This window comes from Saccopteryx leptura, chromosome 1 (assembly GCF_036850995.1).
Source record: "Saccopteryx leptura isolate mSacLep1 chromosome 1, mSacLep1_pri_phased_curated, whole genome shotgun sequence".
NCBI classification, from domain to species: domain Eukaryota; kingdom Metazoa; phylum Chordata; class Mammalia; order Chiroptera; family Emballonuridae; genus Saccopteryx; species Saccopteryx leptura.
This window is the reverse complement of record NC_089503.1, coordinates 214,738,419-214,766,378: the sequence shown is the minus strand read 5'-3', so window position 1 is coordinate 214,766,378 and position 27,960 is coordinate 214,738,419. Positions and strand designations below refer to the sequence as shown.

At 44.6% G+C, this 27,960-nt stretch overlaps 1 protein-coding gene across 2 annotated transcripts; it reads right to left on the bottom strand.

Moving 5' to 3' along the window:
- Window positions 1-579: 579 nt before the first annotated feature.
- On the bottom strand, window positions 580-27,811 carry C1H4orf51 (chromosome 1 C4orf51 homolog). 2 transcript variants are annotated; one of them, XM_066360914.1, is made up of 6 exons: window positions 27,483-27,811; window positions 21,713-21,789; window positions 12,761-12,819; window positions 11,774-11,831; window positions 11,301-11,374; window positions 580-886 (listed from the first exon to the last, which is right to left on the bottom strand). In XM_066360914.1, the coding sequence occupies exons 1-6, from the start codon at window positions 27,713-27,715 to the stop codon at window positions 749-751; spliced, it is 639 nt and encodes a 212-aa protein (XP_066217011.1). In that variant the 5' UTR covers window positions 27,716-27,811; the 3' UTR covers window positions 580-748. The 2 variants fall into 2 exon arrangements, with proteins under 2 accessions (XP_066217011.1, XP_066217012.1); XM_066360915.1 differs by lacking the exon at window positions 580-886 and adding an exon at window positions 8,634-8,964.
- Window positions 27,812-27,960: the final 149 nt, after the last annotated feature.

The following is a 27,960-nucleotide window of genomic DNA, read 5'->3' as shown; positions in this document are numbered from 1 at the left end:
ACATCATCCCTCCCCTCTCAGGCAAGCCACCTTTCCCGTTCCCACTTCACACGCTCTCGAAGAGGAGAAGCCAGAGCTGCAGACATGACAGCCCCCAGCCACTCTCCAGACCAGTGTCCCCTATTCCTTCTGGTGCCCCTCATCCTCTGAAGTGCCTCCAGCTGACTCTGCACCAGCCTGCTACTGCTGTCTGCCTGGACCAGTTTCTTAGACAAAGACAGCCACGAGAAACAGGCTGCACGGACATGATTCAATAGTGCCTCAGCCACCAAATTTCTGAGTATTAAACCTCAGGGGTAAATCGGGAAGCTTAAGAGAGGTTGTTTATGTTGGAGGACTGGTCCCACACCACCCGGACTGTCCCTTTCTGATGCATTGATTGCAAACCCAAGCTTGGTGCAGGCCAATGGCTCTCAAACCTCTGGGGGGCACAGCACAGTCAGCCAGAAGAAAGAGCTACAGCTCAGATGTCCTGACCGCTTGCTGCCACCCGACAGGGAGAAAAAATGACATCAGACAGAATGGAAAGAAAGGTACTGGGTTTTATGAGAGAGAAATGAAATAATCAGTTGGGTTTTATTTATTTTTATTATTAAATACCATGAGAAAGTGATTAATTCATGCCAGAAACACAAATGTAAATATTGCCATATTGAAAGCATTTATTCTGAAGGAGGCCATCTGGCAGAGCCGGGCAGACCACACTTGGAGAAGCAGAGTGTGCTTGTCACCAGGCCGGGCCCTTCCATTAAAGCGGCAAGTCCAGAGGAGGTGAAAACGAAAGGGCTTTGAGGGGAGTGCTTGGCAGGAATGACATCTGCGAGGTACTCCTCACGTGTTTCTCTAGCGGTGGGCCTGCTTTTCCAAATGCTGTTAAAGCTGAAAACTTCAAAACAAGAGGTGGTTACTATTTCAGAATCTCTCCCCTTAAAGATGGTTTCTTTCCTTGGGCAGTAAATTCCAGTGGGGCATGTGCAGACACACTGACAGAGTTTAATGTAAAAATTGGAGGGAAGTGGAAGGAGAATGCAGGAAATCTAAAGAATTAGGAGCCACACTAATTCTAGATTAACCCGAAATGGAAAATAGAGCATCATGAAATTATAAAGTAAATGCATGGTTCTTTTTTTTTTTTTTTTAATATTAAATGCACTTTTAAAAACCACACTCCATCACATTTTATTTGCAGAAAGGCAAGGATATAGACACAGAATTTGGGAAGCACAGGGCCCTCTCTAGAGACACAGAACACTGCTCACACATAGTGGAGGAAACCACACAATCCTGAAAAGAAGAGATGCCGACATGACCTGAAGAAATGCCCAGTCCCTGGCCGGTTGGTTCAGCGGTAGAGTGTAGGCCTGGCGTGCGGGGGACCCGGGTTCGATTCTTGGCCAGGGCACATAGGAGAAGCGCCCATTTGCTTCTCCACCCCCCCCCCTCCTTCCTCTCTGTCTCTCTCTTCCCCTCCCGCAGCCAAGGCTCCATTGGAACAAAGATGGCCCGGGCGCTGGGGATGGCTCCTTGGCCTCTGCCCCAGGCGCTGCAGTGGCTCTGGTCGCGGCAGGGCGACGCCCCGGAGGAGCAGAGCATCGCCCCCTGGTGGGCGTGCCGGGTGGATCTCAGTCGGGCGCATGCGGGAGTCTGTCTGTCTCTCCCCGTTTCCAGTTTCAGAAAAACACACACACACAAAAAAATGCCCAGTTTCCCTGAGGGTCCAGGGGGACCATGCTCACCTGGCTGCTCTAAATTTCCAGGGGATGCCTGGACTTAGTTTTGTTTGTATCTCCTGCCTCTGTGGGCTGAATATCAGTTCTGCATTTGAGCCTTTCACAAATCTCTCTCCTCTGTGTCCCGTGTCAATGCCAATGGGTGGATGCAGAGAATCTCTGGAACAAATTCCTCAGTCCAGACAAGGGGAGGTCAGCAGAGCTTGACCTTGACAGACTTTCAGGTGCTTGAGAGCTCATTTCCAGCTTGGTCCTATCCGAGACTCAATCCTCATGCCTGGAGTCACCCAAAAAAGGCCACGCTACACATTAAAAATGATATTAATGCAACACACTCCTTGTCAGGCAGGTCTCAAATTCTACTGAGAATAGCAGCAACTATGAACTAGGAGCTCGGTGTTTGTCAGGGCCTTTGGGGCTGCAGCTACTCAAGCCATAATTATCGTTTAATTAGGAGAGTGGTTCAGATTATAGGGGCTGCATCTGTTTACCGTCTCTCCATATCAAATGTTTGATTGTGTATATTAGAACTGGAAGAAATAGCCAGTACTGCAGCAATCCAAACCTCCTAGGAGAAGTCGGACCCTCAGTGACTACTCCCACATTCTTCATACTTTTGAAAGTTTAGTAATTATTCTATGTACTTTTAAGAAGGTAATAAATATGTGCATGTGATAAAATAAAAATGGATTCAATGATTATGTTTCAACACAGATCACTTTTGTTTGCAGTGCCTGGTTCCACTTGCTCAGAAACACTGCTGTGGACTGAGCTCTTCCAAATCCGTCTTCTCTGGGCCACACCTCCGCTCCACTGGGTGGGCGGAACCAATGAACGGATGTCTCAGTCTCGGCAGTGAGCTCCTGAGGGGCTGGCAGAGCGCCATATGCCACACCACTCCAGAAGCTGAATCCTGGCCTGCTGCAAGCGCGGTCACTGTGCCTTCTTCTCTGTCCTAATCTGTAATCTATTCATGACAGCTCATATGGTGACCAATTACAGAAGGGAGGGGACAAACTATTTGTCTACTTCTTATACGCTGTGAGCCATAAGGAAAGAAGATTTAGGTAGGTCGATGAAAGATGAGTAAGAGAAGGAGAATGAGAGGTAAAGAGAAATAGCAGGTTTTAGAGCATCCAGTTATATTTCCTCAGTCACATAAAAGAAGAAACAAAGGCTTGGGCAGGGCGAGGGAAGGTAAGAGAGGAGACACAGACAGCGTGAAAGAAAGATATTTGCTTAATAATTAAAAATAATAATTGTTTCTGCCCTGGCCGGGTGGCTCAGTAGATAGAGTATCATCACGGTGCACCAAAGTCACAGGTTTGATCCCTGGTCAGGGCACATATGACAAGCAACCAATGAGTGCACAACTAAGTGGAACAACCAAGAGAAAGAACAAATTACGTTTCTCTCTGTTTCCCTCCCTTCCTCTCTACTTCTCTCTCTCAAATCAATAGAAAAATTTTTTTATAATTGTTTCTATAACACATATTAACCTCAGGCAGTCTTGTATTTGTCTCAGCATCAAATCACAGAAAAAAACAGTCCCATAGAAAAAAATGTAATTAACACTAATTCAAGTCTTAGCCTCTCCACAAAACACCAAAGACGGAGCACAATCTTGATGTACATTCAAAGAGCTTAAAAATCTTCCGAGGGCATTTTCCTTACCTTTCCAGCAAAGAATTCCCCCAACCCTCCCTCTTCTCCCTCTCGTTAGAACTCTTAAAATTCCTCCCAACACTCAGGCCACACAGCCCCTTTTTCTCCTCCTTAGCACTTCATTATATAGATCAGTTTAACCTCTCTGATGTTTTTTCCTTGCCACATCCTAGAACTAAAGAAAGACCTGGGCTGGAGACTGCAGGAGCCTATCAGTGTCAAGCAGGAAAAACTTTAAAAATAAACTCACACGTAGAGATCGCATAATAAAACTCCAGAACATCAAGGTGACAAGGACAGTCCTAAGAGGGACAACTGGCTGCAGAGAGATTACCTACAAAGGAGTGAGAGTCATATCAACCACAGCAGCTGCAAGAAAATCATGAAACAATAGCTTAGAAATGCTCAGGGAAATTAAATTCAAACTTCAAGTTCTACAACAAGCTAAATGAACACACAAGAGAGAGAGAGAGAGCTAAGTAAATTCTCAGACACAGAAGCCCTCAGAAAAATGTATAATCCACAGGCACTCTCTGGAAGAGATAGGAGAAAGAACAAAAAAAAACCTACCGCAGGATGTACTCCAGCAAGAGGAAAAATGAATCCAAAATGTAATCAAGAGGCAAAGGAGACAGTATTTGTGTTTTCTTTTTATAATTAAAAAGTAATTTTAGAAAAGGTTGGGGAGAAAGGGAAACAATTTAATTCTTTACTTTTATTCCCATTTCCTTTTACCTTTGCATAACATCATTCCAGTTTACAAAATGCTTTCAGGTAAAATTGCCAGTAGCCAAAATCACAGGACCTACAAAAATATGTCTTAAGGGGGACCATATAGGGAACAAATAATCATTTTCATAAAACTTGGAAATGCATTCTCTGCAGGTAGAAATGCACTTCCTGCCATGGGAACTGGAGCCTTGCTCTGGTCATCATGATAATGGTGCCGGTAGGTCGGGATGATGATCTTCTGATTTGCAGACTAATCATGGTTCCCACTCCGCTTACCGAGTGGGACTAGATTATGGAGAAGGAGATGAATGGAGGTAAGAACCATAGAACTTCAGGCCAGCTGACTTGCTGAAAAGGGACACAGTAGATGTCCAGGCTGTGAGGTCTGTGGACTGGAGGCCTTGCTGCAGGGGTGTGCAACGGGAGGGACCCCCGCGCAGGCCTGCTAATGAAAGTGCCGAGGCTCCACCAAGGCTTCTGTTGAGAGCTTCGTGGTACTATTGCCCATGTCATTCGCCATGAATTTAGGGCTTGGAATCTCTCGCTTGAACTTCTTGACACCATCTCCATGTGTGTCAAAAAAAAAAAAAAAAAAAACCAGCAGCTGCCAAAAAGCAAACTCTTTCCTGTCTCTAAAAATAAAATGCTGGCAACCCTTCAGGATGCCCCTGTGCCAAGACCTGGCCCATAAACAATAGGTGGCCAAGCTGGTCAGAGGCAACACTGAACCCTGATGAAGGCCTAGGTCCAGCCTGCAGTGCCCAGGTCAGCGCATGTGCAGCTGTGATGCTAGAAGCCAGGGGTGGCCCTCCCTCCTCACAGCTGATGGAGGGCAGTGGCTGTCCCCCAGCCAGGGGCCAGGTGTGGCTGAGAGGAGACAGCCGTGGGCTACACCAGAAACCTTGACCCAGCTGCAGTAACACAGCTCCCAGCAGCCTCTGCCCCAGAGCCCTGGGCTGCGTGGTGACAGATCTGAGGTCCTGTCCAGAGAAAGCTCCCTGGGAAGGAGAGTTTCATAAATATCCATGTGCATTCATCACTCAGGGCAGTGCCCATCACCTGTCAAAACCTCTCATGGCCAGCTGAGAGCCCTCACCTGTTCCACGCAGGCCCAACAACCCACCTCAGTGTATAAATGCTATACCAGTCTAAATGCTATTCCCGGTCTAATTGCCCCCAAACTCGTCAACCACTCCTGCAGCACTCGTTCAAGCCCCTGTGCCTTGTCATTAGGGTTCATATCTTCCCTAGACCATAAGCTTGGCTTTTTGCTGCTGGTTTGAGGAGTTAAAAGGGCTAAGAGGGAGTTAGGGAAGGAGACAGACTAAATATAGCAACTATTTGCAGGCATAATCACTCCATAAACATGCTTCAGTGGAACAGCATGTAGGGCCAACCCAGATGACGGATGTCACTCACCCGAGTGTCACATCATAAATAAAACTGAATGAGCCCATTCTCCTGCAGAACCAGAATGACGCCTGTTTGCACTATAAATATTTATGAAGTCATGGTCCTTAAAAGATTTTATTTTTCCATAAGTAGACTTTAATGAAAAAGCTAAGCAGAGCTCTTCCTGCAATTACAGAATAGTCCCCCAAGCTTTTCAGTAGGTAGTCCATGGAAAGGAAAAGAAAGAAAGAAGAAAAGGAGAAACTTAAGGCTGCTGCCTAGAGATCTCATTTATACCAATCAAGGTTCATTCTCATTCAGAAAGTGACAGCCTTCCTGGGGTAGCAGGACCTGAGCTCCGGCAGCCCAGGCCTGTGTAATGAAGAGCACACAGGTCCCTGTCACCCCAGTGCAGACCCCTCCCATCTCCTCTGTGGGGAGAGACTTTCTCCTTAGTGCCCCCAGCTCTCTCAGCCTGTCTCTTAGTAACAGAAAAAGAAATGCACACCTTACCCCATCACTATGCTCATGTGAAAAGAATTCTCAGAACATGAGGATGTGTGCCCAGCTCTCTCTGGGTGTTTGTGTACAGTCCGCCACGCCAGCGATTAGTTGCCCCTCCTGATTGCATTAGCGATGGCACCCCGAAACCCTGCCAGAGTCCTGCCTGCTTTTCTTGCACTCTTCATGATGCACCCCTGCAGAGAGCAAACGCCTTGGGGACCTCAGCAGCACTGCCACGCTCCCCTCTTCTAAGGCACTGAACAACCCGGCCACCTGGGGCTTGCCAGCCATTGTTTCCACAATACACACTAATTTTTGTGTCCCTTTTGGAGCTTACATATTATTCATCTCTTAAATGTACCCAAAACCCTTGCCCAAGTCCATCAAGCCTGTTTCCTTCCCAGGGATGGCCTTCTGCCCAGGCTCCCTTCCCCTCCAAACCTCAGGGTGGCCCCTGCTACGTCAGGCTGGACTGGCCCCGTCGGGAACGCTGATGATCCTTTGGCTCTGGCCTCCAGGAAGTCTTGTTCCACGAGGAACAGAGTCTCTGGTTTTGCAGAATGAGTCACAGGCTGCCCTGACCAACCTATCTGGGAAGACCAGGCTACCATGTATGGTCTGTGCTCTGTGCCAACCACCTCTCCATGTAAGTCCGAGTTCTTCGCCAGGACAGCCTGAGTCATAAAACTCAGCACATTCCTTAGGTGTTGGATAGTCTTTCCTTGTTATTACTCCGCTTTTGTTTTATGCAGCACCTGGTTTCATTTTAAAAACCCAAATAAAATCTCACGGTCAGGGCTCGAGTAGGTGGGGATAGGAAGGAAAGAAAAAGCGAGAGAAGGGAGTGAAGTGGAGGTGCGGGGAAGGAAGAAAGGGCTGTAACTCTGCAAAGAGGCAGGTGGAGAGCAGGATGGGGGGATCACAGGGTAAAGGACAGAGAGAGGATGTGCTACAGCTGAATCGAGTGTGACCAAAGTCCTTTTTGCTGCATATGAATCACTGATGTCTAGTCTCCTTCCCAAATTAGGCCACAGTTCTCAGTTCTTTACTCATAAGCCATGTGACCTTCCTTCCCTAAGCCTCCTCAATGAACAGACAGACTCGTTTTTGGTCAGTCTTAAGGAACTTTCCAGTTACAGCCTTCTGATTCTATGAATCTGCCTGTTCCCTTTTTTCTTGGACCACAAACCCCAACCCAGTGTAAAGGAATAATGTTCCATGAACTAACATTTGTTCTGTTGTCTGTGGGGCGGTGAGGAAATGGGGTAGAGCGGGGACGAAGGCGCAGACCCAGCCATACCAACGTTGCTGGTCAAAACGCATTTCTGTGGCCAGATTATTCTGTAAAATCACCTGTAGAGCTGTTAACATAATTTTTTTAGAATTAAAACAGAATTCTAATAAACTATGCCTTGCATAGTTAAAAAAAAAAAATCCTGACCGAATGAATAATAACCATTAACACGGAGAACTGGCTTTCCTGGAGTAGTGAAGAATATTAGCTACAGCGAAAAACCAGGACCATTTGGGACGGGACTCAGAACTTAAACAGAGGCCTGAGACTCTCCGACTGACCCCAGCCGGCCGGGGTGCAAGTCCTGAGGCTCCTGGGGGGCTCCAAGGCTGCATTCTCAATGCATGGCTTGGCGAACTCAGTGGAAACCATACGAAGGGACCCCGGGAATGTGACCAGATGGCTGGCCAGGAATGTATTTTGCCTAACCTGGCTAAAGAACAAGAGTTAACCACCTAGTAGGGTCTTTTTTGCTTTTAATTTTTGAGGGGTTTTTCTGGGGGGAGGGGTTTGATGGTGAGACTTTTAATTACCTTTCGAATTCAACACAAATCATAAAGGAGAGAGCCGGTCTGGGTAAACCGGAGTAAATGGAGCAGGGGGCAGAGGGCAGCGGGCGTGGGGAGGAAGAAGGGGCAGGAGGCGGCCAATTTCGGATTACACGCGGCCCCCTCCCCTCCTGGAGCCGAAGCTGCTGGGGCCCCACGCTGCCCGAGAGCGGCGGTTCCGCAGGGTCTCGGCGCCAGGGCCCTCCCCGCAGCGCTGCGCAGGGGCGGGCGGATCTGGGGGGGGCATGGAGGGGAAAAGGGTCGTTGAGCAAGGAGGAGAGAGAGCAGGCGGTGGTGGATGCGGGGGAGGAGGGTCGTGGAGGGAGGAATAGGAGCAACAGGGAAGCGGGAGGCGGACGGAGGGGAGGAGGAGAAGACAGGGGGGGGGGGGCGGAGCGGTGATGGGTGGGCCGTGGGCTGGGCTTCGGGGATGCCAGGCCCCTCCAGAGAGAAACCGGGCAGGCGTGAAAGGCCATGACTCTCCCGGACCCCAGGCTGCAGCTCCCACCAGGAATCGGGTCTCCCTCACCCACTAGACTGTCGGATCCGGTTTGCTTCTGGCCGTGGTGCGTCGAGCGGAGGACAACCTACCTGGACACGCACAGCTGCGGGCTTCCGGGCCACTGCTCTGCACACACACGCACTGTTCTCACCCTTCCCGCCCTCCTTCCCCCGGGCTCTCAGATGAAGGGACGGGCTTTTTGATGCTGCATCCCAGCTCTTGGGGCCCCAACATCATTTCTGTGGCATCTGCAGTCGTGGGCTGCCAAGTATTTATTATAAAGAGAAATTTAATGTTGGTGACAATAACGTTTGTCCCCTCTTCCAATAAAGGGGGGGGGGAATTGAGGGATGAAGGTGTTTAAAGCCCAGGGAAGGGTCCGAGAAAGCCAGGTTGCCAAGGTCCATGTAATCCGAGGCCCTCTCATACCTCCAAGTGATTAACTGGGCAATCTCTGGGCTGTAGCCCCACGCTGCACTCTCCGACTCCTCCGCTAAATAACTATAACGGTCCTCCCAGGCTGTAAACGTAGTATTGATAAGCATCTGAGTCTTCAGATGAGCCAGCCTTGCTTGCAGAAGACCGTGGTCCCCGAGGCTGGAGAAAAAATGGCCTGCTTGTCAGCACTCGCCCGACTGCAAAGGCTACCTTTTGCACAGAACTGGGAATGAAGTTGCCAGGCATCATTCATGAGCAGGAGTTGGGGTTGTTTCTGCTTTTTCTTCCGGTTCCTTGAACCTTCCTAGTTCATCTATCCTGTCCCTGTCAGGAAGGCCAGCCAGATCAATAAGAGGAAAAGAGGAGAGAAAAAGAGGCAAGAACTCCTGGAGTCACTAAACGAACTGCCCCGCTTCTTCTCTACGGCCCCTTAACCATCTCTTAGCAACAAGATCCTTTCCCTGTCTTCCCTACCGTTCCTTTCTTCCGGACATTGCTGTGTGTGATGAATTTCTCAGCTTTCAATTTTACATCACGAACTTCTTGAAGATTAGGCCCAGAAATATATTTATAAATATTTAGAAGCTGGCTACCAAAGGCATTAAGACACCAAGCGAATACTTGTTTTTTTAAGTTGAGAATATTCTTAATGATAAAAATTTCATTCAATCCCCACCTGTTGCTGACACAAGAATTTGTACATTTTACATCTCAGTGCTTGCTTTCCTCCCCCAAAACATAGCATCTATTTTTAAAAATTAAGAGTTTTGCCTTATCTAGTAAATAAAAAAGTTGTGATTTATTTTTTGGTCAAAACTGCAGTACCAATGTTTCCCATGCAAGTGCCCCACAGGAACTGTGGTGTGTGCCAGTGCGTGTGTGTGTGTGCGTGCATGCACTTTTAGTTTGCTGTCACACCATAAAAACAATAAGAGGAGGATGGAATGTCACTAATTTGTCAAGAATTGTTGACTTAAAGGAGGCTCCTGTGATACAGAGAATTCACTTTGGGGGCGGGGGTCAGGGAAGCATGACAAAGAGAAAGCCCACATGCTGCGGGCGCTGCAGTGGGATTGCTTGGCCCTAGCACAACTTCATGCAGCAAGAGGGATTTATTTCTTTAATAATAGTTAATGATTCTCCCAAGCAACTCCCAGGAGGCCGGCTAGCAGTAAATATACTTTCAGGAACTTGTCTACCCTTCCTGGAAGCATAGACCAACCCTACAGTGAAGGGAGGTCCCTGGCTGCCCGGACACTGAAATTTTCAGTGCCCGGCTCAGCTTTCCAATGCCCCCAGATAACTCCCTCCACAGCCTGCCACCTCACGGCCTTCCCCTGCCTCACGTGCTCCATAGGAAAGTTACCAGGCCCTACAGTAGAAAAATCAAGCAAAATGCACTATTTCTGTTAGGCCACCACTAAATAAACCTGGGAGCTAAGGTGGGCTGTCCAACCCCTCTTCTATTTACTAAATTTATCAGATTAGCTAGTTGGTGCTCCTAGACTAGCATTTTCTGTAATGATATCTATATATAACTGGTGGTTCCTCTAATAATGTTAGCTGGCACATGAGTAACATTTTTTATTCTAATGGTCAGGTTTTATTTTTTCTAATACACATAGCTAGCATACCAACCCCATGGTGCTGCAAATACAGGGTGGGGCAGAAGTAGGTTTACAGTTGTGAGGACACAAACCACAGGATTTATTTTTGTATTATTGACTAATTATTGTATTATTTTCCATATGAACAACTGTAAACCTACTTTTGCTTGACCCTGTATAATTACTTAGATAAGGTTGAGTTGTTTTTGTTTTAAGTCAGTTTGGATAAATCTTAATAAAGAAAAGCAAAAGGATAACAAAAGTAGTTGTAATGTTTGTATTAAATGAGGTGAGACCCATTTATGTTCTTTCAATTTGCTCTCAAGGCATCTCTGCCAGAATTCTAAGACAGAGAGAGAATCTCATTTAACACACTGCTAAAAAATCCTGGGTTTTGAGCAAGTCCAGTCAGGCGAGACAGAGCACCAGCTCTGGAGGGTCATGTCAGGGGAGTGGGAACAGTAGGTGTGGGGGTCAGAAAAGCCACATAAAGAGAGGGTACCCAGGATGTAGGCACCTAGGGTGGGTCCCCAGAAGGGAAGACATCTGAGAACTTAATGACTTTTTTACAAGAGGCAAAATCTAGCAAATCACAGATATCATTGATGAAAATGCAGACAGTACAAGAGAAATCCCAGTCCCCTTCTTTCCAGAACAACTAACTGGAAGACTCCAAACAGGCAATGTCCACAGTGCTTTGGGAACAAGACTGCCTCTCAGAACAGTCGACACGCCTCCATATTTCTCCCTTGATTGTAAAGTAGGAATTACCTTCCCACCAACCCTCAGCATTCACACACCAACACTCTGACAGCCACGCTGACAGGCACACCCCCTGGCGCCACCCCTGGGGACTCTCTGTTGGGCGACAAGTGGAAAGGTTCTTACGAGCCTCAGGATGCCTGTCCTTCGCCGACTGTACTTCACCAGGTCCTCAGATGCTGGCTTTCTAGTTCTCACATCTAGCATGAAGAGACAACCAGCCAGGGTGTGAGTGCTGGTGGCACACAGAATCCACAGTAGTGTGAACAAATGAAATCGACTGACATTCCTAAGCCATTTTAATCACTAGTCCCAAACCCTCATATACACACTGTCCCCCACCCCTGCCACCCACCACAGCTCTCACATGGTCGCTCTACCTCAGAGCTGCCGCTGGCAAGCATCTCTGGGGGAGTCTTCCCTCCTTGTATTTCTGCCTCCTCCAGTCCCACTGTTAGGGCAGGGACAATGAAGTCGCAAGGTGATGACAGGTCAAGGAGGCAGAAATGCAAAAGACCTTCGGTGGCCTCTGACTCGGAGAGGGATGAAAAGATCAGATGAAGATACTAATGAAAGGCAGAGCCTAGGGTAGGACTTACGTGGGTTTCCGTGGTTTGGAGGGGCTGGAGAAAAATCACCAGACAGAATTTGGTGTGCCTGTGAAGAAGAGGAGAGAAAAATAAATAGCAACCACTTCACAACAATAAAACTTAACAATATTCCTTTTCTAGGGTTGTCCTCCCCATTCAAAAGGCACTTTGATACTGCTGCCAAAAGCTGCTGCAGTAATAGATACTAACAGTAAAATGGAAAGACAAACTTGGGAATATTATTTATAGAATAGGATAGGCAGAAGAGCACTATTCTAAAATGCAAATATCTCATACAAATCAATGAGAAAAGCTAAACACCCTTAATGGGAAAATGGGCAAAGGAAATGAATACTGTTAATGCTTATTATTCATGGGTTTCATATTTGTGAGTTTGCCTACACATTACAATTTATTTGTAACCCCAGGTCGATACTCCCAGCACTCTTGAGGTCTTTCAAGGATCTGCACAGAGTAGCGAACAATTTGAGTCACCTGAAGGTGTGCACCTTCTCAGTCAAGGGCAAACAAGTGGACATGCTTTCCCTTCTTGTTCTGGCTCTCATAATGTAAACAAGTGTCCTTTTCGTGATATATTTAGTGCCCTACTTCCTGCATTTTTATGCTTTTTCTTAGGGGCTTCATTGTTTAAAATGCCCCTCCCCTGTGTTTCTGAGTGCTGTCCAACGTTTCTCAGCACAAAAAGACTGTGACGCGCCTTACAGAGAAAATACATGTTAGATAATCTTCATTCAGGTGTGAGTTATAGTGCTGTTCAATGGGCTATCAGTTCAATGTTAATGAATCAACTATATATTAAATGAGGTGTCTTTAAACAGAAATACATATAAAGCAAATTTATGTGTTGATCAGTTAATGAAAATGTTGTGAGCAGAGGTTCAAGGCAACCTGGACCTACATTTCCCCTAGGAACAGTGGTGTGGGATCATTTAAGCTCTCTACAAGTAAATGATCATTGAAAATTGTTGGACTTACCACTCTGTGCTTGACATCAAGTGACGTTTTAAGGGAACTGGTTATATGAGGGAATTGCCCTGCATGCAAACAAAGAGGAAAAACCAGGCTAAAACCCAGTGTCACAATAAAATTTCTTATGCCCCCAATTAGGCAACCAACAAATTGTACACTCATCACTCATTTTCCTTGAGAATCTGACTAACAAAACACATATGTTGATGTATGGTTAGCTAATGATTTTTTTTTCCCCTTGCGAGTTCACAGTTGATGAAATAGAGCCATGGTGTTGCTTGACCTTGGCAGTTTCAGCTGACCTTTCAATTAAGGACAGTTAATGTTATTTAAGTTTGCTAGTATGTATCCACCTCCCTGCTTCCACTTCCTACTCCCAAAACTGTAACCAAACTGGGAAATTTTGTTGATGGGAATAACAACGCTAGTAACTACCAGCACACTTTACCTTTAGGTATTGGGTCCTTGTTGGTCAAATAACTTTTAAAATATGATATATATGTTTGCTTGCTTATAGTTTGTATTGGGTGTGGGGGACAGGCTGTAAGCAGGCTGGGTCATTATAGCCTAAGGCTTAGTTTTAAAATTAAGCTTTTCCCCACACCCTTGACTGATTGCATGATGTGGGGTGGTGCACTCTCATGAGGAATCCCATTATGCCTCAGATAAGTGACTTTGTATCAGAGACTTCCTTATTTGTATATTGGATTAAAGGTTTTGATTTCTACACTAAAAAATGGGGCAGACCAGGGAGCTTGCTCTCTCTCGGTTCCTGAGATTAGCGTTAGAGAGAAGAGCAGAGAGAGGCCACATGGAGGAGGCCAGAAGAGGCAGCCAAAATGGCAGAATGCTAAAGGAGAAGCCGGTTTGTGCAGAGTTTGTGCAGGGAGAAGGAGATGGGGAACAGAGGTGAATAAGGCTAGTGAGCTAGAAAACTTTGATTCTAGAAAACTCGGATAAGTCAGTAGCTTTGTGAGCACTGAATGAGTGGGTTTTGGAGCCCAGTGTGTGTTTTTACTTGCCCACCAGGTGCAAGCTAGGATTAAAGCAAATGGCCCACCAGTTCTTGGCTTCATTGTTTCATTACCATCTGTCTGAATATAATGCGAACCTGCATTGGCCACGTGGCTGTGATGGTGGTCGTGGCTACTGGCTTTACAGTCCTTAAATGTCATGCCAACCCTGATGGAATGCTAGAGGTATTTGGTTTTTAAAACTAAGTTATCAAGAAAGCATGTGTGGGTTGGTGAGCACCAGCTCTTCCAAACTCAGAGAAGGTTAAGTGTGGAAGTATTCTTCTAGGTCCTCTAATCATTTAGTCCACCTACCAGGTGCCAGTCACAGACGACTCTTAGCTGTATTTGAGATTCAGTTTCCTTTTCATAGATTGGGGATTAATATGATCTCCTGCCTACCCATGTCTGAACCCCTAACATTGGAAAGCAAAGACAAACCATTCTTAACCTTTCTGGGTAGCGCAGCCTTAAATTGTGTGTACACAAAAGAGGAGAATTTAGATCAAAGATGAACAACACTTAACCTAGAGTCCACGGACTCCCGGAGGGATCCCAGATGAGTGCATTGTTGGCTTGCAGAAGTGTCTTTATGGATATTTTTCTGAAGATAAAGGCCCAGAGCATTTATCAGACTTTTTAAAACTGCCTCAAAAATAGGAAGTGTCTTAAAGAGAGAGCTACTAACCACTGCGGTAGGTGACAGATTTTTAAGAATAAGGCATTTAATGATCTGTATAATAGGTTTAAAAAAATGTTATGCTATCGATATTGAGTTTCTTAAGCATGATAATAGTATTATCATTCTGTAAGAGAACATTCCTATTCTCCGGAGGCACAGGCTGAAGTATGTAAGGACATACTGTTATGATGTCTGTAATTTATTCTCAATCGTTCAGCAAAGAAATCTAGACAAGTATCTACAGAGAGAGACTGAGATACAACTACACATTAGCCAACATGGCAAAGAGCTCACAACTGATGAATCTAGGTGAGAGTGCGTGAATAGGGATTGTACTAGTCCCTCTACTTTTCTAAGGATCAAAAAAGAATTTTATTTAGGGTGGGGATAAAAGAAGGTATTCATTCACCTGCCTTACTTGCACAATTATAGGTAAAGAAGGAATGTTATTATCATATTTTATAGATGACTGAAACATGGCAGGAAAAGGTTAGGAAAGCCAGCCAGCAGCAACAGATTACCTCTGAGCCACCCCCAAGGACAGCCCTGTAAACAATGCCTTGCCTCTCTTTATCTCCCCACCCAGCCCCACCCAGCCCAGCCCAGCCCGCAGGCAGACAGTGGTGTGTTCACCTGAGCCCGCTGAAGTCACCCTAGTGCCCACTACAGTGCTGCCTTTTAGGTTCACGGGCAAAAGCAAATGCAGCCACCTCCTAGTGGATGTTATGCTTGAACAGTAAAGTGCATACGGTAACAGATGGCATCTTGTGACCTTCTTAATAACACGCTTGGCTGCCAATGTTCCCTTGTGTCCAATCTATGCAGGGAATTTGGAAATTGTTGCCTTCTACTTGAATATGTTCTGGCAAACACATTTAACCATTTATTAGACTGTTTCCTGATTTGAAATAGAGATTGCAAAACAAAACTCCCAACACCTGGAAGGGAGGCTTGGTATGTCTGAGTCGGAAAGCCATTCTGGAATTCTCTGGGGTGTGCTGGCACTCACCCAGTCTATCTGTCATTTTTAATGGGGTGGGGACCTCAGTCCCGGGCTAACTGCTTACCGGGCTTTCTAGATTTACTGGTGGCTTTTTTTCTTAATGTCATTTAAAGGAAATGTATGCACTTTCCAAAGCAAGGCATACACACATTAGCCAGGAAGCAAACTTGAAAGCCAGCATTTGAAGCTCCCTCTGCTGTGACCGCCCACTCCAGGGGCGAATGTGGGAACCCCGTGGTGAGGGCAGCTTGCTCTAAGTCACCTTGCCCTCTTTGCTGCACACTCCGGGCAGTGGAGGGGAGGCAGAGGGGGAGAGCGGAGGAGGAGCCCAGCGGTTGAGGGGAGGGCAGCTTCCCTTTGTGAACAGTGGAAGACAAACCATCATGGCCCTGGGAAGAGACAATGAAGACATGCGTGCCAAAGCCCGAGCAGTCCCTTGTCCCTTCACCAGAATGGGCTGGAAGGGCCCGGACCAGGAGGCAAGAGGAAACTCAGTCCCCATCAGGCAGCAGGAGGGGGGAGATGGCAGAGAAAGGACACATGGTGGGAGCAGAAAGTAAGGAACCTCAGGGTAGACACAACTCGGCTGTCACACACAAAAAGAGGTTTAGCCTGACCAGGCAGTGGTGCAGTGGATAGAGCGTCGGATTGGGATGAGGAGGACCCAGGTTTGAGACCCTGAGGTCACCAGCTTGAGCGCGGGCTCATCTGGTTTGAGCAAAGCTCACCAGCTTGAGCCCAAGGTCGCTGGCTCGAGCAAGGGGTTACTCGGTCTGCTAAAGGCCCGCGGTCAAGGCACATATGAGAAAGCAATCAATGAACAACTAAGGCAGGGGTAGTCAACCTTTTTATACCTACCGCCCACTTTTGTATCTGTTAGTAGTAAAATTTTCTAACCACCCACCTGTTCCACAATAATGGTGATTTATAAAGTAGGGAAGTAACTTTACTCTTTATAAAATTTATAAAGCAGAGTTACAGCAAGTTAAAGCATATAATAATAATTACTTACCAAGTACTTTATATCAGATTTTCACTAAGTTTGGCAGAATAAATCTTTATAAAACAACTTACTATAGTTAAATCTATCTTTTTATTTATACTTTGGTTGCTCCACTACCACCCACCATGAAAGCTGGAACGCCCACTAGTGGGCAGTAGGGACCAGGTTGACTACCACTGAACTAAGGTGTCACAAGGAAAAATTGATGATTGATGCTTCTCATCTCTCTCCATTCCTGTCTGTCTGTCCCTATCTATCCCTCTCTCTGACTTTCCCTGTCTCTTTAAAAAAAAAAAGAGAGAGAGAGAGAGATAGGTTTCTGTTTGTGGGTGGGGAGCTTTCATTCCCGGGTTTCTTCTGGTCGTTGAAGGGGAGGTGAGAGTCTTTCCTGGTGGCCCCACTTCTGGACTGCAGAACGGAGGGTGCCCAGGAGAGGGGAAGGCCCCAAGGAGCCCCAGTAGGGAGCTGTGAGACTCTCCAGGAAAGCCGGGGAATGGTGCCTGGTTTGGCTGCCATGTACCCCTCTACTATTCCAGCCCAGGGCCCGCCTACTGTCCCCTTCCCACGCAGACTAGAAAAGCTATGGGGAGAGCCCCCCTAATCCACCTTCATCCTGAGCCCCAGCCTTTCGGAGCAAGCAGCTCTGGAGACGATCCCAAAACGGCACGAGGCCACACACCACTGAGATGTCATGGCAGCAAGGTTAAGGACGCTTGGGAGCCACAAGGCACCCACATTGCTAAAAACTGGAAGGTACGTCTCTGCTCTGGGCAAGCAGGCATCAGTACTCTCCTGTTCCTTCCTCCCTGCCTCTCACCCCAAGTCTTGCTCGCCATCATCTGTTCCCACTATGCGTGTGTATGTTTCGGACATGGGCGTTGCCTGGCTTCACCTCCTTCCACCCATCACAGAACCTGGGTGGGGGAGGGAGGCGGCGTGCATTGAAACCATGTACCATGTATAAGATGCTCCCATGTATAAGACGCACCTTAATTTGGGGGCCTGAAATTTGAAAAAATGTATTACATAAAATTATTGGACTCAAGTTTTATTCATCATAAAATTCATACAACTCTTCATCACAGTCAAAACTCCCATCCATTACCTTGTCCTCATCTGTGTCTGGTAACAAATCACAGCCTTCAACAATGAGCACAAAAACAAGTGCGAAAAAGCGGGAAATGCAAGTAAAAAAATCTACAATCACTGTGTAAGACACACTCAGTTTTTAGACCCCAAATTTTTTGGAAAAATGTATGTCTTATACATGGGGAAATATGGTAATATGCCAACACACCCTACCCATTTATCCTTTCAAATTTTAAAGCATTACGATTTTATGTGCTGCTACATTGCAAATACAAGTTTTGAAAGGTTGCTTCCATAAAAAAAAAAAAAAAAAAAAAAACCTATACTCTAATTTTTAACAGGAGAGTATTTTATACATTTTCTTTTGGAAGACAAATTATTAAGAAGAAACTGCCTCTGTAAGGAAGCCTGTTGTGAGGAAGAAACAGTCAACAATGAAAGGTCTGTAATAAGCATTGTGCAGCAATGGTAGGGCCTCTGGTTTGAGTTGAGCCCTGTCCCACGTGCTGGAGATACAAAGCCAAACAACATAGACACAAGCTCCTGCTCTTGGGAAGTTTATGTTCCAGAAGGAGAAAGAGATAATAAACAAGTAAATAAGTGCAATAATACATAAATTCAAACTAGACACAAAGATAGACACTAAAGGGGGGAAGAGTGTGAAAAACTTGTTTTAAATATGGTGGCCAGGCATAACCTCTCTTTTAGAGAAGACATTTAAAATCAGCAGAGCCAGGATAATTGCATTCCAGCAAAGAGAACACATGTGCAAAGGTCCTGCGGCAGACTTAACATTTTAAAGTTATTAAAAGAAGTTGTTGTAACTGGAACAGAGTGAACAAAAGAAAGAAAAGGCACGAAATGAGACCGGAAAGATAGGCATGGTCGTGTTCACGTAAGACCTAAACGGAGACTTGCTGAGGAATTAGGATTTCATTGCAAGTATAACAGGAAACAGAAGTGATATCAACTTGTTTATGCTTTAAGATTATCCTGTGCGAAGATATAATGTATGGGATAGTCTGGTGAGTTCTTTTTGCTTTCAGAAGTCTTTCGAGGTATGGAGGAGGCTTCACAGAGAAATAAAAGTGGGAATAAAAAATAGAAGAAAAGGGATGTTAAAAATGGACATAAACAACTCTTGAAGTAACACGACAAACCATACTGATGTTGCCCTCCTAGAATATTATTTGGTTCTTGTCAGTATTCTCCTAGATACTCTCATTCTTATAAAATGGTGAATTCCATGAAAGACAGTTCCAGGTAGCTGCTTCAGACACTTGGAATTTGTTCCCTGTGGTTAGGGACTCTCCCAAAGAGATCTTACACATGCTGTCACATCTGGGCTTTCATGTGGTCATACTATTTTAAAACCTCTTCCCTGGTACCTATTCCATCTCCTGGAACAGTGAGAATAAAAGAGGTCAGTGTCTCCTTTTGCAACGGTAGCCTGGGCTCATCTGGGAGGGGTGCAGGTGAGGGCACAGGTGTAGCACTGAGAACAAGAGGAAGGACAGAATGCCCAGTGAGGGCTAACCGAGCGCTGCCACATCTGCATCCCACCACACTCTTCATAATGTGCTTCTGCTGGAGACAAGCTGCGGAAGCGAGCAAACTTGCTAGGACCTGTCTTACCAGAGTGTAAACAGAAAGTGGAATTGTTCGTCAATTCCTGTTTGTTGTACTAACAGGACATTTGATATTTATTTTTATCAGCTATCGCTTCGTTCTTCTTTGAGTATAAGAGATGAGCATATGATGGTGCCATCAGAGGGGAAAGCCACAACCAAATCAAACAATTGGAAAGAAATTGGTAATAATGTCAAAGGAAAACCACCTTCATGTAGGCAGAGCAAATACAGATGAACTCTTTGAAAGGCAGTTGTGGCCCTGGCCAGTTGGCTCAGTGGTAGAGCGTCGGCCTGACGTGCAGAAGTCCCGGGTTCGATTCCTGGCCAGGGCACACAGGAAAGTGCCCATCTGCTTCTCCACCCCTCCCCCTCTTCTTCCTCTCTGTCTCTCTCTTCCCCTCCCGCAGCTGAGGCTCCATTGGAGCAAAGATGGCCCGGGCGCTGGGGATGGCTCCTTGGCCTCTGCCCCAGGCGCTAGAGTGGCTCTGGTCGCAACAGAGCGACGCCCCAGATGGGCAGAGCATCGCCCCCTGGTGGGCAGAGCGTCGCCCCTGGTGGGCGTGCCGGGTGGATCCCGGTCGGGGCGCATGCGGGAGTCTGTCTGACTGTCTCTCCCCGTTTCCAGCTTCGGAAAAAGAAAGGCAGTTGTGAGAAGGAATTTGAGAACTTTTTTGCTATGATGAATGTGAACCACACTTAAGCCCTGCCCATCTGATTTGCATATTTATATGAATGGCTATAGTTCTACAAAGAGACAATCAACAGACCAGGGTCTGCTGGTGGTAAGCAAATTTATACAGTTGTCTTGTATTGATGATTTTTGACCATGGCTTCATGTTTTAACTCCCTTCATTAGGAGCTTCTAGCATAATAATTACAAAGTTGACCATCCAAAGATTAAACATGGAAATTGAAAAGAGGCACAAAGGAGAAGTTACCATTTGGCCAAATGACATAACTCTGCCTTGCTGCACTGTCACCTCTTAATGGAGTGAGCGCAGTAAGTCCTCACTTAACTCTGTGGATATAGGTTCTTCGACTTTCAGTGAAATGGCATACAGTATAATGAAACCAATTTTGCTGCAGGCTGATTCATAAAAACAAGAGTTCAACTCCTACAGTAGCTCATGAACCTTATAAGGAAACGACATTGACCAAAACGATGTTACAGGACCTACAGTAGCTATCAGTTAAATTAAAATGACCATTTGAGCAGAGTGAAAAAAGCGATGTGGGCGCAATCTATTGAGAAGTCATCACTATGAATATATCCACTTTGTCATTTTCTCCTACCAATTCTTCACCATAAAAACAAGAGAGGCTAGGAAACCAAAGTCATACCTGTCAGAGAGTGGACAATTATTGCTTTCGCTGCTCCTGTCACCACTCTTGAAGTACTCCCCCCACCCTTCTGCCTGTGGGACCACCCAGCTCTCAGCTCCCCGGCCAGGGGTGATTGGCGGGTTAATCAGACTTCTGAAGAGCACAAATAGAATATAAATGGCACAAGACTGTACTTGGTGCTGCTCAGATCAGATGCACTGCCACCTTAGCTTACACTGAATGATGTGACCAGGTTGTTTAATTGCCTATATCCAGCTCAGTCATGTCTCCCAATGATCTAAGTGTGTTTCAATTTTATGTTCGTTACTGCAAAGGGGAGATAGTCTTTCCTGATTTTAACAACTGTACAAGGGGTTAGCTCTCTGTCCTTTGTCTCAACAAACCATAGAAGAATGCATAAAACCCATCTCAGACATACGACGCCCATGAAGTCCAGTTTGATTAGGAAGCAGCAGAATGGTGACTGTCCCAGGCAGCTGCTAATAACCTTTATTTCCATTATTTAAGAAAAGCCCAAAGGGCTGCCGAATAGCTCTTTGCACCTTCCACCCTCTCCCAACAAATGTATACTTCTTAAACCTTTAAATATAAGAGAAAAAAAAATATTACCAGGAAGTGTCATAAAAAAGTGCTAAACAATCCTAATCTGAAATGACATTAGTTTTATTAAACCTTCAAAGATTTAACCCTGAGAGGTGGAAATTATATGGGAAAAGCCTATTGTTTCTTCCTCAGAACTGGAGTGTGTGGGGCAGGATGGTCCTCAATTTCTTCCCAGTGCGTGTAGTTGGTACTAGAAAGTGGCCAGCATTGTCCTACTTTAACTAAAACAAGGTAGGGGGTGGTTATAGATGAGCAAACATCGTTTACTAGCTTGTAGCTTATAGCTCTGGTTTTTCTTCTTAGTTCTTTGATGTACCCAGGAAAGCTCAGATTACACTACTGAGAGCTCCGAGCTCTGGCTGAGTTACATTTTTGGGACTAATTGGAGGAAAAAGGTTTGCCTGAAAGTATTTGTCATTTTTAAGAGCGACAGACCCTGAGTAGCATATGTTCGCTTTCTTGCTAAAGACACCTTGCCTGTAGAAGGTAACTTTGAAATTGTATGAACTTAAACCAAGAACCTGGACCTTACGATGAGGGCAAGCTTGCCAGAAGGGTTATAAGCTCACGACGGATCCTGCTGCACTTACTGGTAACACCTGCAGTATCTTGGAGACCAGACCGGCAGAGCATAGGGTTGTCAGCAGAGCCGTTTGGCAATGACATCCTGAAGAAAGCAAATAGAATAAGTTATAAGTTTATGGGTTTCTAAGTCACAGCCTATGGACTTAGAGGGCTTTTTCACTCCTCATTTCATTTAATTTCATAAACATTCGCTTCCTCTCTTCCCCCTTCCACGCTCCCAGCCATAATCCTGCACTCCCATGAAATCAACCCAACTTGGACTTGAGCAATTTGTTTGTTCCCTGATTAGTTATAAAAGGGTAACATGTTTAACTTTTGTACATGAAAAGCTCCAACATTAAGTTCATAATTGTTTTAAGAGGATGTATGAGTCTTTCTCACGGGAGCTGTTTTCTAAATGAGGGCTATGAATGGGATAGGAAATATTACAGCAATTACATTGGTTTCCCAGTTAAACTTAGAACTTAATAGCGGCAGAGTAAGTTGGGGACACATGGAGGTGTGTCTGTCCTTCAAAAGACATCTATATTTCAGTTTCCCTGAATCCAGATCTGACATTCTTTTTAGGCAAACCCAGGCTTGGTGGAGAGTGCAGGTTATTTTCTCAGAAATAGACAGAGTCATCAATTTCTAGAGTGCAACCCACCATAGCCATTTTTCCTGGGACCTCTGACTGGGCAGAGGATGGTCCCCACACTCCAGGACCTGGAGCTGAGGGTGTGAGGTAAGGGTGGACTGCAATAATGTCAGCCTCAAGAGTCCCCAAATGCTCCTGTACATGTCTTCAGCCAACACATGAGCCTTCATCATCCTTGAGACAGGGGCTGGTGGCCCACCCTGCTTCTTTCTTCTCCTCACCTAGAGCTGCAATCGAATCACCTGAGGTATTAATACCTGAGGGTATTAAGTTGAAACTGCAGATTTCTGAGCCTGACCCCAGGAATTATTTTTTGATAGGTTCGGGGCAGGTAGTCTGATATCGGTAGTAGGTACAGCAGTTTCCTGACATCTATGGCTTCTCTTTATATTTTGCATCAACTAAGCAGACATACCTGAACACTATATTTGTTTTGGGCTGGGCTTTTTTTAATGACATTTTATGTAAATGGAAGTATATAATATGTATTTCATCTGGCTCAAAATGCTCAGCATTATGTTTCCGACATTACTGGATAGAATTGTAGTTAGTTCACATTCAGACATTCTGCTCTAGTTGAATAGTATTTACTCCATGTTTGGCTTGTTTTCAGTTTTCTGGCTATTATGAAAAATGCTGCTAATACATGTATGTGTCTCTTGGTGCATGTGTGAAAATGCATTTCAGCTGGGTATATACTTAGAAGTAGAATTGCTAAGTCTGAGGGTATCCATAGCATCAACATGAGATGAGACCAAATTGTTTTTCTAAAGAGTTATATTAATGCACATTCCCACCAGCTGCATATGAGAGACCCTATTGTTCTACATCCTCATCCTCATTGATGGTCTTTGTGATTTTAGTCTTTCTGGAGGGTTATCTATATGTAAGCTAGTTGTGGTTAATTAAGCATTTCTGGATTACTGATGTAGTTAAGTATCTTTTGATAAGTTTAATGGTCACTTGGCTATGTTGGTTTATAAATTTCATTTTTTAAAATCTCTCCCATTTTTCTAGTGGGCTGCCTTTTCCATACTAAATTATAGGAGTTCTTTATACATTCTGTAGCTATGAGCCCTTTGTCAGTCACTCAATTGACTTTTGGGGCTTGCTTTTTCATACCTTTAACGAAAATTTCATCAAACTGAATTATTTAATATTAAGGTAGTCCAATTTATCTAAATTTTATTTGTAGATAGTGCTTTGTGTGTTCTATATAAGAAATCTCTGCCAACCTCAAGATCATCAACTTATTCTCCATATTTTCATGCAACAGTTGTTGTTTTGCCTTTCACACTTAGCTCTTTAATTCATCTAGAGTTAATCCATCTGGAACTGAAATCATTCAACTCAAGTTTGGTATCAGGTGGCCATGTTGCCAGAACAGATTTTTCAAGCTCTTGCTAAATGGTATTTCCCATTGTTTTCTAATCATAAGAAACATGTGGAACATTTGTTAAACAAATGGATTCACTAGTGCCTTATATTCAGAATTTCTAAGGGGAGTGGCTTGAGAATCTTTATTTTCAACGAAACAAACCCTTCTCATAATCCAACAAGTATAGGAACCATTATTCTCAAGAACTATCAAAGGGATGAGAGTAGTCAAATTTCAAGACCACAAACCCTGCCGTTCTTACCAAAGTTCTGCAGTTTTCCTTGAAAACATTCAGATTGTTGCACACCTTTGGTTAATATCTAGAGTTTTGAAAAGTTGATTTTGACAGTTTTTCTGCTTTTATGCAGGAGTGGATATATTTAGACACTCCCTCAGTATTCTAGAAGTCCTGTCCTTCAAAAGTTGTTATTATTATAAAATGTACATAACACAAAATTGCCACTTTAGCCATGTTTCTATGTACAATGTAGTGCTATTAGCACATTCGCAGTGTTGCACATCACTACTACCCACCTCCCATCTCCAGAACTTTTCCATCATCCCAAACAGAAACTCTGTGCTTCTTGAACAATAACTTCGCATTCCCTACCTCCCCCCAATCTCAAGTAACTTCTATTCCACTTTCTGTCCCTATGAATCTGCCTATTCTGAGCCCCTCATACAAATAGAATCATACACTATTTATTCATCTCTTGTGTCTGGTTTCTTTCAATGAGCATAATGTTTTCAAGGTTCACCTATGTTGTAGCATTCCCAGCATTTCATTCATTTATTCATTCACTTATTTACTTTCATTCCTTTTCAAGGTTGAATGATACTCTACTGAATGTACATAGCACCTTTTATTCATTCATTCATGTGTCGATGGACATTTGGGTTGTTTTCACCTTTTGACTACTGCCTTCACATCTTTTTTACATGTGATATTTATCCTTCTATTCAAAATATTTTCTTTCACTGTGATCTCACTTCAACCCATTGGGTTATATAGACATGTATTGTTTAATTTCTAAGTCTTCAGACATTATCTAGTTCTCTTTTTTTTACTGATTCCTATCTTAGGAACATTTAACAGAGGTCATATTCTGTATGCTTTGAATCCTTTGAAAGCTGATAATTTTTAATGGCCCAGCCACATTTCTGAAAATGTTCCGCATGCTCTCAAAAAGAATGCATATTCCGTGGTCAGTGGGTTTAATACTCTAGATTATGTCAATTAGGAGAAGTGTCTTAATTGTATGTTGCATATTTGCTGTGTCCTACCTGATTATTTCCTGTCCTACCAGTTGCTGTGAGAGGAGTGTTAAAATGTTCAGTTATGATTGTGGATTTGCTTATTTTTTTTTCCCTTTATCTCCTTTGGTATTACCTAGTAAGCTCAGAGAGACTGTTGTTATTAGATGTTGATAAATTTAAGAGTGTTACATCTTCCTATTTGGTCGATCATTATAAAATATCCCTCCTCAATGCTAATAATACTTCTCACCTTCTCATCATCCATGTACAGTAGTTCTTCTCTCCACCTCCTCCTCCCCCCATCTTTTTAAATAAAGCTGTAACTTGAGAACACTTTTAGAGTAACAGAATTATTGTGAAGATAGTACAGAGAGTTCCCATATACTCTACCCCCAGCTATCCCTATTATTAACAGCTTACATTTGTTTGGTGTATTTGTAATAATTAATGAACCGATTCTGACACTTTATTAACTAGCATCCATACTTTATTCAGCTTTCCTGTTTTTCCCTAATGTCTTTTATCTGGTTATCCAGGGTCCCGTGTAGGATATAGTTACTCATCAAGGATCCTCACAGCAATAACCATTTCTCAGACTTCCCTTGTTTTAATAACCTTGGTAATGTTCAGGATTACTATTCAGGAATTTTGTAGACTGTCCTTGAATTGGGAGTTGTCATGAGGGTAATGCATTCTGAGGAGGAAGACCACAGAGGAAAAGTGCCAGCCTCACACATCATACCAAGGATAAAGACTCTCAGTGTGGCTTATCACTGATGATACTAACCCTGATTAGCTGGCTTGAAGTGGTGTTTGTCAGGCGACCCCCTTGGAACAAGTCATTCTTTCTTCCTTTACTATATTCATTGGAAGAAAGTTACACACACAACTCACATGCAAGGAGTAGTGAGTTATGCCCCTCTTCCTTCAATACAAACTACCTAACTTATTTAGAATTGTTCTGCATGGGAGGTGAGTCCTTTCTAGCTCATGAATGCATTTATTCAATCGTTTCATTTTGACAATATGAGCTCATGGATATTTACTTTATACTTTGGTCTATAATCCAGTACTACTCTATTTGTTGCTCAGTTTTGTCTAGCTTTGGCAATTGGAAGCTCTTTCCATTGGATCCATCATTGTTTTGTAGTTTTAGTTTTGTCGTGCCTTGCCTCGTCTTGTTTGTTTGACATTTTGATACTTTCCCACACTACAAGATGCTCCAGGCTTGTCTCGTATATCCCCTCCACCCCATCTCTTGAAGAAATTGCCCTTTCTCCAAGAAACCCTGGCTCCTTTATTGAAGTATTGAAGATCGGTATTAAAAACCAAAACCTGGGTCCTGGGGGTGGTTGTTGCTTTTACAAGGTGTTGCTCCTAAGCCCTTAGCTCATGGTCCACACTGATATGGGCTGTATATAGGGACTTTCCTCCAAAGAGCAAGAAAAAGCGTGTGTGCATACTAACGTGTGTGTGTGTGTGTGTGTGTGTGTATATATATATATATATATATATATATATATATATATATACACACACACACAAATCTATAAATATTTCTATATGTACCCATACTAGGCTAACCATGAGGTCATCCTGATGTGTCCAATTCTAACCCATTACCACATGGCTCACCCTAGTCTTTCCCCCTTGTTTATCTTCCCCCCCCCCACCATCCACCATCCATTTACCTAATTGTTCTACTGCAGCCTCTGTGCCACTGTGTCCAAGAGACGTATTTCATCATGAGTCCTCCTATTTCCCCACATCTCTGCGCACGCTTCCCGCAGTTCTCTGATAGTACTGGGGACTGAGTAACTGCCGTGTCCCTCTGTGCCCCTCCCTCCTCCTCCTGGAGGGTCCCCCACCCCTAAGCCTGCTCTGAGGGCACCTGCTGTCCTGAGACCTTCCTCACCACACCCCTTCCCCCACCGCATACACGGACAGCGTCTCCCTCCCTTGTGCTGATTACTTACTTCTGTGGTTTCAGTTACCATATTAAACTGAAGTTAGTTTTTCTGTGGGCCTAACATAGGGCTTGACTTACAGTGAACATTCAGAAAATGTCACCGGGCCCTCAACGCTGCATTCATTGGTAGACATCTCGCAGTGGAGAGCAGAGGAGGTTTTGGCCGCCTTTCTTCCTGCTCTGGGGGAGTTTTTCAGCTCAAAGTGGAAAAACAAAACAAGAAGCAGTATGGAAGGCCCAGGAGCCCCTCTTTGCTGAGCAGAGGACACAAAATACCCACAGTTTAACCAAATACTCCTATTTATTTGCTCTTCAGAGTACGCAGTTATAATCTGACCAGCACCAAATAGACGACGATCATAATTTCAGCTGACAACTGACATTTAGCTCTTCTTCCTACTGACATTTATCACAAGAAAATATGCAGAGTTAAGTCTAGGAAGTCTCTCCGGGTTTACAACACCCTCTTTCTCTAATGGCATTCCTGTCTATTTATAGTGACATATCCAGGTGCAAAGTACAAAGAAATCTTACTGGTGACACTCAGGCCAGTGCTGTCCTGCTTCCAGAGAGAACCGGCTGCGGGGGAAGACATCCGGGTCTTTTTCCCGGTAACTGCCCATGTACGTTGTTAGAGAAGAATCAGACCATCTCGTTTCGTTCTGCCAAGATGCTCCAGCCTTGAGCCTGATCAGCTCGAACTCCTGAGAAGTAAGAGGGCTAAAGGGCAGAAGAATTTGTGGAGCCAAGTAGAAGAAATATGACATGGCTCTGGACGGCCTGCTCCGGGTGACTTCTCAAGCCCTCTGCATAATGAAGAATTAATTTCCTTTTAGGAGCAAGAAGTAATTGACCAGGCTCCTCAAAAGTTGCCGAGCAACAAACAGATCACAAAATTCCACAAAGACTACTGCCCTCAATGCCCCCTAATTTTAACTAGCAAATTTATAAGCGACATAACTTTCTGGCCTTTGTTCTAAGCAACCTTACTGCTAAAAATTATGGCAAGAAA